Source organism: Littorina saxatilis, linkage group LG3 (genome assembly GCF_037325665.1).
Source record: "Littorina saxatilis isolate snail1 linkage group LG3, US_GU_Lsax_2.0, whole genome shotgun sequence".
Lineage (NCBI taxonomy): Eukaryota > Metazoa > Mollusca > Gastropoda > Littorinimorpha > Littorinidae > Littorina > Littorina saxatilis.
This window is the reverse complement of record NC_090247.1, coordinates 44,885,838-44,902,808: the sequence shown is the minus strand read 5'-3', so window position 1 is coordinate 44,902,808 and position 16,971 is coordinate 44,885,838. Positions and strand designations below refer to the sequence as shown.

The 16,971-nt window shown below is 41.9% G+C and overlaps 1 protein-coding gene across 2 annotated transcripts; it reads left to right on the top strand.

The window, feature by feature from the left end:
* The first annotated feature begins 1,723 nt into the window (after nt 1–1,723).
* On the top strand, nt 1,724–16,878 carry LOC138962480 (BTB/POZ domain-containing protein 17-like). 2 transcript variants are annotated; one of them, XM_070334321.1, is made up of 6 exons: nt 1,724–1,847; nt 3,340–3,586; nt 3,808–3,906; nt 4,236–4,410; nt 4,799–5,022; nt 5,665–16,878. In XM_070334321.1, exons 2-6 carry the CDS (start codon nt 3,381–3,383, stop codon nt 6,392–6,394), a joined length of 1,434 nt encoding a protein of 477 aa, XP_070190422.1. In that variant the 5' UTR covers nt 1,724–1,847; nt 3,340–3,380; the 3' UTR covers nt 6,395–16,878. The 2 variants fall into 2 exon arrangements, with proteins under 2 accessions (XP_070190422.1, XP_070190421.1); XM_070334320.1 differs by lacking the exon at nt 1,724–1,847 and adding an exon at nt 2,246–2,901.
* Nucleotides 16,879–16,971: the final 93 nt, after the last annotated feature.

Sequence of the window (16,971 nt, the reverse complement as noted above, 5' to 3'; positions counted from 1 at the left end):
AACTCATGCACATTCACTTTTTTAAACATTATTTTTCCAGTTGAACCAATTCAGTATGTACGAGCTTTTCACCCCTGTCGTGACTCAATTCCATTATTTTGCTCCTCCCATTTATGACCCTACCCCCAACACACAGCCTCACAGGCAAACACCATTACTAGTGCTTCGTCAGTGCTTCTACACAGTAAATCATTGGCACCCGTTTAATGAACCAAAAGAAGAGATGGTTCTACCAAAAAAATAGATGCTTTCACCAAAAGAAAAGATGGCTTGAGTGACAAAGAATTAAAGTACCAAAACAAAATTTGATCCGCCAAAAGAATTGCTGTCTGAACAAAAAATAAAATAAACTGGCAAAAGCAAATATACTCAGGCAAAAGAAAATATAATCAGGCAAAAAATTGACTACTTCAGGCAAAAGAAAATATAGTTCAACAAAAAAAATGGATAGTCATTCTCCAACACAGTGAAACACTTTGAGAGAGAGGCTGGAAATGTCAAGATTTCTCGGAGTTGTTGAGAATGACATTGCAAAGAACTGGTCTATGGAACGAGCACCAAATGCAACCGCAGAGCACACCGAGATTGCCGAAGCACCACATCGCACACTGAAAATGTGGACAACAGCGTTTCAGTGGGCAACGTCACCAGCTGAGTCGCTGAAGACTGGGAACATGATCTTCGTGGGATCTTCAACCCTGAAAAAGGAGCTCAAGACTGCCATCCGAGAGACCGAAGAAAAGGTTGAATCATCGTCCTGGGCTGACTTCGAGGAGTATGCCACATGTCGGAGTGGAAGATTACGATCAACGAAAACAATCAGTTTTTCTGCAACTGTCCGGAGTTCCTCAAGTGCTACGTGTGTCATCATTCCATGGGCATGGAGATTCGTCTGGAGGTGACCAACCCCCCTGCCCAGGCCAAGACCATCCCAATCGGCCAGAAGCGAAAGCGCGGGCGCCCAAAGCTGTCGAGACCAGCGCTTATCAGGCAGTGAACACACTGATCTTGACTGCTCTGTACACTGATTTTATCATTTTCATTTAACTTTCTTTGGACGTACAATTATGATTATGTTGATATGGAGTGACACTATTTTGTCTCTGAAAGTACACTAAACTTTATATTTTTTGCTGACAGTAGCTATTTTGTTGTTGAAATAATTCGGTTTTTTGTTGAGAATTCTGTTGCAAGTCTCATTTCTTTTTTTGGTAGAATCAATCAGTTTTTTGCTAGAAGCATCTATTTTGTGGGTGGAAACATCCGATTTTTTGTTGGATTATCTTTTGCTAACTAAGCAATTCTTTTGGTGAAGGCATCTATTCTTTTGGTGATTTAATTTATTGCCTAAATCATTGAAATATATTTAATTTACGTGAGAAAAAAGTATGTAAATGTTCAATGATTCTATAACTAACATATAAGGGCATCCTATATTCTGATTCTATATAATGATTCTACATGTATAACTAACATACTGATTCTATATAATGATTCTACTTGTATAACTAACATAATTATATCCCATGCCTTTGCTTGAGCTTTCTTTCCGGCTTGCTAAATCCGGTGCTGGATAGTGATTTACTGTCGTTGAAAGGAAGGCACGATTGCAACCACAATGTCCCCCCCCCCCCCCCCCCCCCCCCATTTTGCCCTGAGTGTCGGTGCTTTCCCTGCGCGGTCCGCTCATGAAAGCACATGGGCTATGTTTTTCTGAGGTAACGCCCCTTTCTAGGCCAGGATCTGTGCGCATGCGCCGTGATCGCGTTGTCTGCATCTCGTTGTCTGTTGCTGCAACAACTCGCCAGCAACGCATGAGATAGTCACCACGTTCAACAGACTTTGAGGTAAGTGTTTTTGTGTATCAACGAATGAACGTTATCTCTGACTAATGAACTGCATGTGTCGTGTTTGGAGTAGATGTCGGTGCGCTGAAAACCCGGAAATAATATGTCTGCGTTGACATGCATTTGTTTTGGTGTCATGTTGGAGTGTGCGTGTTCGTAGCATGGCTGCAGTAAGTTATGCAGGTGTACTTGTTAGTTCGGGTGCAGCCTGTCCCACTTGGGATGTGTAACACGAAGTGAAGATGAAGCAAACGAGGTGTTCCGTCTCGCGGCCACTCAAACCTGCCGGTTGAGTTTTTGGCGTGCACTCATCTGAGACGACCTTGACTTTGGAGGTCTATACCTGATTTTTACAGCAAAAGATTGTGAAGTTATTTACGTTGTTCCGTCAAGGATTATTAGGAGTTTTCCACTGGATGTTACTAGTTGGACAATGCAAACTTGAACTTGCATATTTTGTGTGTGTTTAAAGTACTGCTTTGATGTGAAAGCAACGGGTATATAATGATTGAGCGACAGCTAAACGTCCCGCTAAAGAGAAGGAAAAAGTAATGCCCCAGTTTTCTGCTAGGCCAGATGTTACCTGGGATGGAGTGAACCGTGCATGCATGAATTAGGATTCATTTTCCATTTACGGCATTGTTTTGCTGCATTGTTGTCAGCTTTGAATTTTGCTGTTCTGTTCAAACAATAACTGGTCTAAATATAACAGATAGAGGGCAAATGTTTAGGATACATGTATACATGTCAGTGTCACAGATATTAGTCTGTTTTACAAGCTTCAAACTTTCTGTCCCATGTGGCTTTACTGCATGAGTCATTTTTATTCTATCCTGCAAGGTTCTTTGTGTTCATGCCATCTAGCCTGCAATTCAGGGCAAATAATGAGAAATCGGTATCAGCATTTCCATGAACTGGGCTTCACTAGTTTCAGCGACCGGTTTGAAACTGATAGCTGACTGATATGAGTAAGGAGATAGGAATGTGTCGGGTGTGTGCTTTGGCGTTGGTGTTGTGGAACTGGAAGTGTGTGGTGTGCTGGATTAGCTGATGGGTAGGTATGACTTCAGTCTGGGTGGGATCAGATCTGAGTTTGCATTACAATTACAGCGGCCCACAGCTCACCTCTGTTTTAAATGTGGTTTCTGCCACCTGGCCTTGTTTTTATTTCTGTGGGGTTTTTTCTCAGCGTTTTTTTTTTATCCATGTTTTCTTTGTGTGGAATGGGCCTTTCAACTGTCATTTTCCCCCTCTAGTAGTCTCATACAGTAACACACACATGCTCTCTCTCACACACGGGCACACTCCCAGTCTTAATTTTTAATGTGTTTTTGGTTCTAGTTGCAGCATCCTTATTTGAGCAGAAGATGAAACTGTATCTATTAGTTATTACACTGTACTTTAAAAAATCGATGTAACTGGCCGACTGTGAGAATTAAGCCAACACACTAGCTGGCTCCCCAGAGTGTAACACCGTGTTTTACAATTACAGGTAATGCATTTAGCAGAGTGAAGCGAAAGATCCGAAGCATCATGGTGACGGAGAGCAAAACAATGCGACTGGAAGAGTCAGATCCAACAACAGTCATCACACACAAGCTCCAGGATACGGAGGACCTGGTACAGCGCTACAAGGGTCTCTTCAAGCAGCAACGTTTCAGTGACATCATACTGAGGGTGGGAGACGAGCGTTACCATGCACACCGCTTTATCCTCATCACAGCCAGCAGTGTCTTTGAGTAAGGTTCTGTTGGGTTATTCCAGAAATCTTTAAATGGTCATGTATTTGTGGTAAATTTTGTCTGTGCTATTTCCCTGACATTGTCAGTATAACTGCCTATTGTATGCGTCCTTTGACTTCTGTGTGAGTGTGAGTGCATGTGTGTGTGTGTTTGCATGTCTGTACACACACATTTTTTAAAAAACAATGTGAACTGATGCCATGTAAATCCTGTTACAGGGCCATGTTGAGTCAGTCAAGGTGGAAAGAAGCCAGACAACCAGAGGTTTTCCTTATGGAAGAAGACGAGTGTATTCCTCAGTTTGAACAGTTCCTTGGGTCAGTTCCTGTCTCTGTTTGACAATATTGTGGGTTTTTTTTAGGCTGTGTATGTGTGTACATGTACACAAACCTATAATGTGAACTTATTCTTGTGTTACTGCTGCTGTTGAAGTTATCTTGAAAGATGATTTTTCCGTCCGTATAAATTATATTGCAGTCAAACCGGGTGAAAGCATTAACAGTAGAGACTGTGGTATAGAACTTCTTTGTAGACACTAGGCAGTCACCTAGCTTCCACACAAGGATAGTTGCAACAGTATTAGATTCCTCATTGTTGCTTGGGATAGTTTCTAGTTGTGAAATACAAAGCTGTCTGTTTTTTCTAGTTACCTGTACAGTGGTGAGGCGGTGCTGAAAACTATGACTGTGCTGCCGCTGCTGTTGCTGGCAGACAAGTACGAGGTGGCGTGTTTGCGTCGGTCCTGCCTGCAGTTCATGATGGAACACATCGTGCAGTCGCCCGACACCAACAGGGCTCTTACCTGGTATCAGTATGCACAGGTAAGCCAAAATTGTGGTAGCAATGATTGAAAAACATTTGTGTATGTGTAAAGATTTAACCACTTATGTGATATATATGCTAATATTAAGTAACAAGCATTTCGGTGAGTATTTTATCAGATCTGTGCTGCTGTTGCTGACCACTGTGCACTCTGAATTGTTGGCCACAGCGAGTTTTAAGACTATTAATAAAGAAAATGGATAAGCTTGTTTTGAGGAGAATGGAGTATGGTTTGTTTTGCATGATGCAGTGTGTTTTGCTGGCAGATTACAGTTTCAATATGAGTCAACTAAATGTCAGCACAATGAATCATTGAGTATGTAGACAGCTGACAGTTTTGATGTGTCCACTTGACCATTTCAGTGTGTTTGCATGGAATTGTTTCAGATGACCGGGCAGAGCGAGCTGCGTGACAAGTGTCTGAGTTTCATCGTGTCCAACTTTGACACAGTGATGCAGGCGCCGGACTGGCCGTGTATGGTGCTACAGGAGCTGACTGGCTTCCTGGCGTCCTCCGACATGGTGGTGCTGAGTGAGTCCGAGCTGTGGGGTCAGGTGGAGACCTGGCTGCTGCACCAAAACAACAAGGACTGCTTGGAGGACAACCTCAGGTGTGTGTTATAACACCAGCTTAGCTGCATTATTGCTGATATCATATGCAGCGTAAAATACCCACCAAAAGCTAGTTACAGAAAAAGTAAATCAGGAATTAAATCACTGTTGCGGCTGATGAACAGATGATTGTTAAGCCAAGCTGTTTACTTGCTTGTCCAAGTCAGAGTTTTGCCTACTTAGGTGATATGCTTACTGATGAGGATATTTATTTTATTTTTTTATTTACGAGGATTTATATCGCGCACGTATCTCACCACACAAGGCAACTCAAGGCGCATGTTACCTATTAATGCCGTGTGAGATGGAATTTTTTACACAATATATCACGCATTCACATCGGCCAGTAGATCGACTGCCTTTAGGCGCTGCATCCGCCTTTCACGGCCTATTATTCCAGGTCACACGGGTAGGGGGAAAACAATAAGAAAACAACTTCATCATTTTGGGTTTGGGTTAAATCCTTGGGAGAAGTGTCCTTATCTGTAGTGGATCGAGACACTGATTCATCTGTTAAGTCACTGAAAATAAAGGCCAGTTTGATAATTTTGAAAAGTTTTTTGGGTATAGATTTTTCGAAAGTGTAGAAGGTGTTTCCATGTTCAAATATCTGATTGTAAAGTGTGCTGTTTTATGTGCAGGGAGGTGTTGTCTCACATACGCTTCACCATGATGCCTCCTAAACTGTTGGTGCTGGTTGAAAAGTCCTCTTTGTATGTGGACCACAAGCAGCTGTTTGCTGAAAAACTCAACCAGGCTTTCCGCAGACACTCTCTAGCCCTGGAGGACGAGGAGCCAGCTATGGGTGATGCCCCCTTGTTTCAAAGTCAGCGGGAAGAGTATCGCAGTTACACCAGTGATGACTATCTCCTCAGCCACAAGTTCAGTCTACCTGGCTATGTCAACATCAACAAAATTGACACCCGCATTTCTTTGGATTGCCAAGCCAGACGTAAATTTGTGTCTTCTTCGCGAGTGAAAGTGGACGACCAGACTTTGTTCTCGGTGTACTTTTTCCCCCGGGGCTACTTCACGACGCTGACCATCTACGGCAGCTACATGGGGCGCCAGACCAATGACGTCACGCTGAAGGTGATACGACGACGGCCAGACCTTGAGCCCATGAAAGTGGACGTGACTTTGATGCTGACGGGGAAAAAGAACGACATGAAGTACGCTGCTTTCACACACACGTGGACCACCATCTTCACAAAGGACAACCACACGCTGTCGGTGGACAAGTTTCTGCTTGTGGACAAACTGATGGAGGAGAACTCGCCCTACCTGGTGGATGGTGCTCTGCAGGGTACCATCTTCCTCAAAATACAGGATGTCGGCAGCCACCTTGTTGAGGCTAAAGACAAGGAATAAGGCCTTGCTTGCCGATGAAATGTTTCAAGTGATCTCTCACAAATTGTGGTGCAAGTAGTCTGTTGCAAGAAATGGTGTATGGGCATAGTCACAAATTAACCCTGTGGAAGTTATGTCACATATACTGAAAGAAGAGTAACTCTTTGAGAGCCACTCAAGTTGGACTTTGAACCTCACATGGGGCTAAATCAGGTTATTGCCGGTGTATGTGATGACTTGCATAGCGCATCTAGTGTGCAAGTCATTCCTCAAAGTTCAGGATTTGGGCAACCCATCTTCCTGACTCTATATAAAGTGACAAGGAATAATGTCGGTCTTGTGGACTTTATGACGGTGCTGATATTTAATTCATAAAGTGCAGCTGTCCAGGTAAAGATCCTCTTTTTCAAGGTTCAGGATATTGGCAACCAACTTGCGAAGTCTAACGATAATTGTCCCGTGGACAGAATAATGATGCAAGTGATCCATCTCTCACAAAGGCTGTGGACTGAGTAGTGGTACAAGTGATGTGTAACAAAGTTTAGCTGGTCTGAAATATTCTGTTTGTCCTGCAACAAAGGTGTTATAGATAATTCTATTATTAATATTGTACAGTCGAGATCGCTTTACACGAAATGAAAGGGACCAATATTTTTTTTCGAGTAAACGTTTTTTCGCGATAACAATAATGATCAAACTGATTTTTTTTTAAAGCAAGATAAAGAAGATAAAACAGTGCCATACCTTAAAAAAAGCCTCCGTAGTGCGCGGCGGACGAAGTACACGGTGCAGTTTTGTCGTCTGCTACAGTTCATTATTTTGTTGTACATTTTAATTCCCCACAAAAAAAGATTAAAATCCATTGCAGTGTTTAAAATCCATTGCAGTGTTTATGAATTCACACAGGACGAAAGAAATCCGTCAACTTCAACTGTTTGACAGGCTCACTGCACTTTCCGACGAACCGTTCAATTCTTGTGACGTCGTCAAACACACTTTCGGAGTCTTCTCTTGACAACACAAACGCGGCAAGTGTGTTGACTGCTGAGAGTGCTGAGAGTGCTTCGCGAACTGACGGAGGTTCCGCGTTTTTGATGTGAAGATCGTTGTCAATGTCATCATCGCTCATATCAACACCCATTTGTGCTTTCACATTGTCGGCAATTTCGGCAGTTGTCAACTTCTTTGTTGTGTGCGTTTCCGAGTTGACCTCAATAAAATCCTGTGCTGTCACACCACTCACGCCAAGAAGTGTTGTCACACGGTCACGCCAAGAAGTATTGTCACACGGTCACGCCAAGAAGTGTTGTCACACGGTCACGCCAAGAAGTGTTGTCACACGGTCACGCCAAGAAGTGTTGTCACACGGTCACGCCAAGAAGTGTTGTCACACGGTCAAAAGCAGACACAAACTCTTCCATGCGACTTTCTTCTTGCTCTGTCTCTCCCCCATTGTCCAATTCAGTATCCTCCAGAATCACAAAACCGGCGTGACGAAAACAATTGGCAATTGTTGAGCGTTCAACACATCCCCACGCAGTCCGTGTTGTTTTCAATGCGTCAAGCAGTGTGAAGGGAAACAACTCTGTACAGTCTGCCACAGGCACACAACTTTCTGTTCGATTGTCGATTGCCACAATGATTTTATGCAACACAAGCTGTCTGTAGTAGTGCTTGAAGTTTGCGATGATGCCTTGGTCGCATGGTTGGAGTTTGCTTGTACAGTTGGGTGGAAAGAACACAAGCTTGATGTTAGAGAGTTGCACTTTTGGGTGTGCAGGACAATTGTCAATGAACAAACACACTTTCTTCTCCTCTTTCTTGAATTTCTCATTGATCGATCTTAGCCACTCTTCAAAGAGCAGCCCAGTCATCCAGCTTCTCTTGTTGTTCTCATATTTAACAGGGAGGGTCTTGACATTTTTGAAACATCTTGGCTATTTTGATTTGCCAATGACAAGTGCTGGAAGTTTTTCATCACCACTCATGTTCGCACACAAGAGAAGAGTGACTCTTTCTTTTGATTTTTTTTCCACCAGAACAAGTCTCGCCTTTCAATGCCAGAGTTTTGTTTGGTAAACACCGGTAAAACAATCCTGTCTCATCCGCATTGAAAACATCTCGGGGGGCGTAGTCTTTGAGGATGTGTGGTAGTGTTTCCTCAGTCCACTTATCCACCGTCTCTTGTGACACAGAAGCAGCTTCGCCACATATCGTTTTGAAAACGATGCCCTTTCGGTTTTTGAAACGAGTGAGCCATCCCGGGTTCGGTACAAAGTTTTCAACTCCCAACTCTTGTGCAAGAGCCACTGCCTTTTCGCAAAGAAACGGGCCAGACACAGGTGTGTTCATAGAACGAGCCTGTTTAAACCATTGAAACAGACTCTCTTCAAGTGCCTCTCGATTTCCAGCACACGTTCTCATCCGCTTTCGGTTTGGTTGAACATCAGATGACACGTACGCATCTTCAATTCTTGATGAACGTTGACAGAGTTGAATTTGCGATTGAAAACTTCTTACAAATTTCAGTCTTGTTCAGTTGTTTTTTGTCAAGCTCTTCTAAAACTTTGATTTTAAACGCGATTGTGTGGCTTACTTGTTTTCTCTTCACTCCTGTTTTCGAGGCCATCTTCAATCACGGTCAGAAGGAAAATGAGATATTCAGTCAGTCATGCAAACACGTGAACACTTCTCGCTTCAATCACGGTCAGAAGGAAAATGAGATATTCAGTCAGTCATGCAAACATGTGAACACTTCTCGCTTTGGAAGCTACAAGTTGAAAAAAACAGTTGTTTGGTGGTGCAAGAGACCGAGAATCGGCTTCCTGTAAACGTTTTTTGCGTGAGTCTCAGATCAATTTATTTCGCGTTATGATGGTGTTTTTAGTAGGGTTTATGAAGGGAATGATTGGGACTGACAACACGTTTCGCGTAATGGGTTTTTCGGCTTATCGTTTTTCGTGTTAAATGATCTCGACTGTATGCATTTCAGAAGATATTGGGTGTGTGAAACCCATTTTAATTTTAACGTAAAAAAGTGTATGCTCATGCGTATCCAGGGTCAATAAGTTCGCTGCCAGGCACATTTGTATCAAAATTTGGCTTGTTCGATTCTCAAGGCGCAGAATTGAAAACAAGGTATACTATGATCTGGAGTAGATAAAAGCAAGATGGAAATAGTGTTGAAAATGTAACCAGGTTTAATTGTCAGCCTAGACAAGCTACTGTTGCCTTGGTGTGGAGGGGTGAGGTGGTGGGTTAATTCAGGGGATTGGTATCAGTTTGGTGAAATACCTGTCAGCACTATTCATCATATTTATTTTCGTAGTGCTCATCACAGAAATATTTAGGAACAGAAGTTCTCTGGTCAAAACCATAAACAGATTAAAATAGGCATTACGAATTTCTTACCATTGGAGTTTATTGTTGACGTATTGCAAAATTATGACGAGCTTACCCGAGTAAGTGAAGTCAAACTAGTTTTATCGACCACACTAAAGAGATGAAAGGGATAATGTGAGAGCGAACGCGGGAATACATCACCGTTTAACGACGTGTAAATGGTGCAGAGAAGAGAGAGGGAGAGGGAAAGGGAGGGGAAACGGTTATCGGTGTAACCCTGAAGATTACTAGTCAGTATGACAAACTGTTATCTATATAACCTGGGGCGAGTCACGTAATCCCTTTCCTCTCTACATTGTGGTCGATAAAACTACAAATAGACCAGTAGTTTCTAATCCCGTTTCATTTTTTTTGCTAGGAGTGGGACTCGGGAGGAATATTTCTGGCCAATCTGTCGGTTGAAGAATCCTCTTCTTTGCTGAAACTGTGGTTTAGGCCGCCCTTGATGGAACTGACAGCCTCTGTTGACGTTTTTGGAAAGGGACTGTGATTCTCTGGAGGATAATTTTGTATTCTTAATTGCATCGTCAACCCTTTTTGCTAGATCCTCCCCATATAAAAACTCGTTAGAAGTACGTTTGAAGTTTAGCTGAGCATTGCATAAGGCCCTGCAATCCTGGCTAAGTGTTGGTCTTAGTGCCTCGCGCCGCACTTGTGAAAGGTCCTTTTGTGACGCCATGAGGAGTCACGCCGCGTCAGACAGTTTACAACAGCTTTCACGCTCGCTGATCTTCCGACTTGCCGGTCCTTCAAGTTGGACATAAACTGAGGCACGATTTTAAGCTGGCATGGTACTTGCTCCTGAACATGACTCAAGTTCTAGGAATGGGAGGTAAAATCTTGTTTATTGTAATTATTTTTACAATGTATTTGATATTAAGGTTAATCTGGTGCAATTTTGGTGCTGTTTGTTGGTAAGGCATATTGAAACATGTACTTAAGTGAAAGATACATTTACCGTTTTGTAATTTGTTGTGTACTTCTAGTCGTTTTGGTTTGCGAGCATTTACTTATCATCTGTGTCATAACTTTGTACAGCGCTTCAGCCACATGTAAGAGAATAGACTTCACAGAGATAGAATTACAGATCATGTCATTTGTTGATTGATTGATTTTATTGATTTATTTAATTGGTGCGACATTATTTATTCTTGTAGCATTCCGCTTCAGCTTGACATTCTTGTTCTGATTCACTTTTTTTGTACTCTCTGCTTATAGACAGTCATTTTATGAACTGAAGAACTTTAGTTGTGATGCTTTATCCAATGAAGAGCATTTTATCTGATGTAAGAGGGTTATGCAGGATCAGTCTCTTGGCTTCCGAGAGAAAAAGGATTGAAATGAACCTCATAAACTAGTATTTAAAAAGAAAAGTAAGAATGAGTAATTTGTCCGTTAAAATACTTTTTAACTATTTCAAGTGCCAGCTTTAAATACCTTTTGTTTTTTTAACTCTCAGGTGCCAGGAGACTGTTTCAGCATAAACCTCTCTTACTGTAGTTGTTTATATTAAATTACATATTCTTACCCAACTCACATAGATAGCAACCCCCCGCGGGTTAGGGGGAGTCCCATATTGGTTGGGACTAGAAAGAATTTACCCGATGCTACCCAGCATGTCGTAAGAGGCGACTAACGGTTCTGTTTCTTCTCTTCTTTTGTCTTATTTCTGCCTTACCAGTCCTTTCACCTATATTTCCTTCCAAGAAAACTCTCCCTACTATTCCCTGCAGTTTTCCAATTCTTTTCTTGTTGTCTTATTTCTACCTGACTGGATCCATCACCTTTATTTCACTTACCAAAAGTCTTCTTTTCCACATCCTTATTTCTCTGCACCCCGCATGTCGTATGAGGCGACTAACGGATTCTGTTTCTCCTTTAACCCTTGTTAAGTGGTTCTTGTATAGAATATAGTCAATGTTTGTAAAGATTTTAGTCAAGCAGTATGTAAGAAATGGTTAGTCCTTTGTACTGGAAACTTGCATTCTCCCAGTAAGGTCATATATTGTACTACGTTGCAAGCCCCTGGAGCAATTTTTTGATTAGTGCTTTTGTGAACAAGAAACACTTAACAAGTGGCTCTATCCCATCTCCCCCCTTTCCCCTATCCCATCTCCCCCTTTCCCTCGTCGCGATATAACCTTCGTGGTTGAAAACGACGTTAAACACCAAATAAAGAAAGAAAGAACATAGATAGCAATAACCTCGTTCAGTTGCTAAGACATTGAAGCACTCTTACATGGTAACATGGGGAGATAACTCTAAAACAAAAACCACATGCCATATAAGGCACGGTCCGTGGTGGTTATCTCCCCTACCGGTGTACCGCGCATGCGCAGGATGTATACCGGTGACACTCATTCCTTTTCCTTCAACCCACGTTGCATGACGTGTTTTGAGCTTTCTCTTAAGCCATCGGCCTATCTCTCAGGGAAGGCCATCGAATCTTGGTAACGTATCAACAACCTTCTTTACTTCTTCAGGAATTGGTGAGAGCGTTTCTTTTTTGTATGACAGGAAGATTTCTTAGCGTTTTTGAAGGTTTTGCCACTTGTCTTTTGAACCCCCCGCGGGTTAGGGGGAAGAATTTACCCGATGCTCCCCAGCATGTCGTAAGAGGCGACTAACGGATTCTGTTTCCCCTTTTACCCTTGTTAAGTGTTTCTTGTATAGAATATAGTCAATGTTTGTAAAGATTTTAGTCAAGCAGTATGTAAGAAATGTTAAGTCCTTTGTACTGGAAACTTAAGTAAGGTAATTATATTGTACTACGTTGCAAGCCCCTGGAGCAAATTTTTGATTAGTGCTTTTGTGAACAAGAAACAATTGACAAGTGGCTCTATCCCATCTTCCCCCTTTCCCCGTCGCGATATAACCCTTCGTGGTTGAAAACGACGTTAAACACCAAATAAAGAAAGTCTTTTGAACATTTGTCCAACCGGGAACGTAGAAGAAGAAGAAGAAGAACATTTGTCCACCATTCTTGACTTTCAAAATGACCGACATCCTAGACATAAAGAGAAACTAAGAGCTCTGCCAAGCAGACTCGCTCACCTGGTTCTCAGTTGGGCAAAACAGTTAAAGTTGGCGCTGAAACCACGAACCTCTTCTACTACTCATAGTTCTAAAGTTCCTTAGTGAGAAGCCATCTTTAGATTGAGACTTTACCCTGATACGCAGCTTTCTATTCTATTGTTGATAGATAACGCTTCTACCCCCCCGCGGGTTAGGGGGAGTCCCATATTGGTTGGGACGAGAAAGAATTTGCCCGATGCTCCCCAGCATGTCGTAAGAGGCGACTAACGGATTCTGTCTCTCCTTTTACCCTTGTTAAGTGTTTCTTGTATAGAATATAGTCAATTTTTGTAAAGATTTTAGTCAAGCAGTATGTAAGAAATGTTAAGTCCTTTGTACTGGAAACTTGCATTCTCCCAGTAAGGTCATATATTGTACTACGTTGCAAGCCCCTGGAGCAAATTTTTGATTAGTGCTTTTGTGAACAAGAAACAATTGACAAGTGGCTCTATATTTCCCCGTCGCGATATAACCTTCGTGGTTGAAAACAAAGTTAAACACCAAATAAAGAAAGAAAGAAAGGATCCCGAAGCATGGAAGATCATACTCTTGATTTTACTTTGAGCGGCCTGCCGGTCGCACAGTATGGGCCCATTCAATCTTGGTTGCCAGGCCTTTTAAGGCTGGCAAGAGGGCGCCGTTTTTTACACTCGAGCCACACGGGTGTCTACTGTACGGGAATCATTGAGATGCTCAGGGGCTTCTGCCTCAACTCTGGATTTGGTCCAGAGATCCCATAGGGGTTCAGCGTCTTCGTTTTACGTGTCACATTGACTGGCTTGGAACAAATGGCATAATATTAACGGAAAGAACTCTACTTCTCTCCGTTCAATGCAGGTGGCGAACCACCTATCCTGGCTTTCCGAATTTTCTCCCACGTCTTTGAATTAAGACGATACGCGATATCAGTTGCACTGAAACAGCTAGGTCGCAATATTTCACTTGGAGGCTTTATAGCCAGCGTGATTAAGGGAGCCTCCCTTCGGTTGGCTGAAAGCAAATCTCCAGTCCCGACTTGGGATTTGCTCCTAGTTTTGGAGCTTTTGAGATCGGATTCTTTGATCCGTTACAAAAACTAGCCTTGCTAATCTAACACGGAAAGCGGTCATGCTTACTCTAGTAGCTTCTGAGAGAAGTGGGAGTAAGTGCATTTTCTGTCTGGTTTTGCTATAGACATCTCTTTGGAGAAAGACGGATCTATGGCTCTTAGGTTTCGTTCAAAATTTCTGGCAAATAAGCAGAAACCAGAGAAACCAGCTCCGATAATACAATTCAAACCACTTAGCAATATTTTGGCTCCGCTAGAGCCATATTTAACCAATTGAACATTTCGAGTTTTGAAAACTTTTCTGACTCGCACTGATCCGTTTAGATCACCAAAACAAAGGCTTTTGTTAATATACATTAATTATGGTAGAGGCAATGACTTAGTGAAGTCAACCTTAGCTAGATGGACTGCCACATTGATTAGGCATGCCAACAAGTGGTGGCAAGAAAAAGGGGGGGGGGGGGGGGGGGGCAGTCAGTCCTCCCTCTTCAGGCAGCACGGACTCAAGAAGTCAGTGTGTGCCACATGATTTTTGGTTTAGAGTTATCTCCCCATGTTACCATGTAAGCGATTAGAGTGCTTCAATGTCTTAGCTACTGAACGAGGTTATTGCTATCTATGTGAGTTGGTAAGTATATTAATTAAATCAAAGTTTACTTTTGAAACTTTATATTTACAATGCTTTTACTTCCCGTTGTCTCTTGGAGCTTTTATGCAATATCTAGAAATGTTCACTTATAAGTATGAAGGTGTTGTTTTGGAGAGTGGCGGGAGGGGGGGGGGGGGGGGTGAAGCTTGGAGCTGCATGCACCTGCAGATTTGTGTGTTTATAATTGGAAATGCTTGCTTCCTGTATTTTTGTTAAATACACTGACAGTGCTAGGTGAGCAACAAGGCTGAGATGCACAAGTGACAAGAGCCACTGTTTTGAAATCTTTCCTTGGATTTGAAAGCCGATCTTGGATGTTGTTCATGCACTCTATTACCTTGTAAAGGTTACAGGTTTATGTAGTCTTTTTAAAGGAAGCGGGATTAAAAATCTCAGATAATCTAGGGCCAGCTTTTTTGAGGGCAGTGCCTCTCTTCCCCTTCACTGCCTTCAATGAGTAATGGATTACCTTGGAGACCGAGTTGGTGTGTGTTGTTGCAGATCCTCTATATGAAGGCACAAGCTATAGCCTTGCATGCTGAATGTGCCGCCAATGCTTGGACACAGCTACTTTTCATTTTGGGAATGACTGGTGTCTTAGTGACATGGCAGTATTGATGTGCCTGTCGGTTCTTCTCCCAGTTCTATCTTTCCATGTCAGCAGTGGAGGTGCTCACTGCAACCATATTCCTGCTTCTGAATAAAATGGTCTGCACTTGATTCACAGACCATGCCATTTTACATTGCCACTTGATAATTTACTAAGGAGAAATTTGTGCACGAAACAGATATTCACACACATATAAACCTTGCAATGTTGTTTAGCAGCTGACTTCTGGGAGTCTGTTCCTGCTGTAGACACTCTGCTTCACTCATCAGACAATAAACAAATGTTTTGCATCATAACTGATTCCTGCATACACCTGTGTGTGTGCTCTCTTGGTGTCTCTGTGCAGTGAACAGTTAAACGCATCTTAATTGTTGAGAAGAAAAGTGTGGAATCCATCCACTCCCTTTCCCTGAGGATACTAACCACCGTTCTTCGTCCTGGCCCCTCCCAGTTTTACCTGCACAAAACTGACATTTCAGGAGGAGGAACGTCTCTGTGCTCGCTCCACTCTCTCATTTATGAAAGGAGGGAGTTTTTTGCTTACGTGTACATCTAAATCAAGTAAAAAAACAAAACAACACCAGCTACATGTGATTATCTTGTCGTGATTTTAAAAAAATCATGCCCACTTAGTGATCTTTTCTCAATTGTTTTGACCAATTTACCCCATCCTTTTTGAGGGAATTGAATGGATTAAAAAAGGCCCTCAGGGTGTGTCACTTTAATTTACAACCTGCTGTCTTGCAATATTATGAATATACTTATATTTGTTTTCATTATTTGCGTCAATGAACTGGAAAAAATAATAAATTTATACAATATATATCAAAGTAAAAAAAGAGCTGTTTAATAAGAAATTAATATTTCAAAATAAATGAATTGAAAAATTATTTATTGGGGGTCTGCATCTTTGGACCCAACGGACAGTTTGTGCGAGTTCTGGCCAATTTTAATGCAAACTTATCTCCCCTTGCCTACAAGGGGTTGTTGTCAGTACACTGTATGAACATGCTGTTTATGAAGTGCTTTTTCAACCATGTAGAGTCTTTTTCTTTGCTTTCACCTCGGTACAAGATTTTTTCCTTGTTTTTCCATCACACTTCACTGCACTCTTCTTGGAGGTGTCCTACAAACATGTCCCCGCAATTTGCAATTATTTTAACGGTGGTTGAACCGATGTAGCACTCAGCTTTGAAAGCTACCACATACATAGGGGTAATGGATATCTGCACGCATGCGCATCTCACAGATCACAGTTTCCTGAACTTGTGAGAAATAAAAAGTGCTTTTTGCATGCCATTATTACACATAGACCTTGATGACTTGAGGAACTGAGTGTGGAAGGGTGGGGAAAAGGAATGTTTGTGGGGCAACAAAGAGAACTTCATTTTTTCACCCTGAAATGACCCTCTGTGGTTGACAGGGTGGAGATGAATCAATAATAAAGAACACACTAGTATTGTCTGTTACAAGTCACCAAGTCGTTCCATGGTTGTACATGTATTGTAATTAAAAAAAACTAACGGTTTTTTCCGTTACGCAATGTTGTAAAATTGTAGCAGTTTTTTTTTTCAATAGAGATGTCTTACAAATTTATTTATTAGTTTGTTCATTAATTGATTGCTTTATGACTGTACGTGCCAGACTCTGTTATTTACTTCATGCGTATGTCTCTGTGTATGCATAAATCCGGATGTCATTAAATGAATGTCAAATCTTGATATGAGTTTTCAGATGAGAGAGAGCAAGAGAGAGAGATAGACAGAACAATTAGTAATTGTTTTTTAAACGTCCCTAGAACAGAGAGAGAGAAA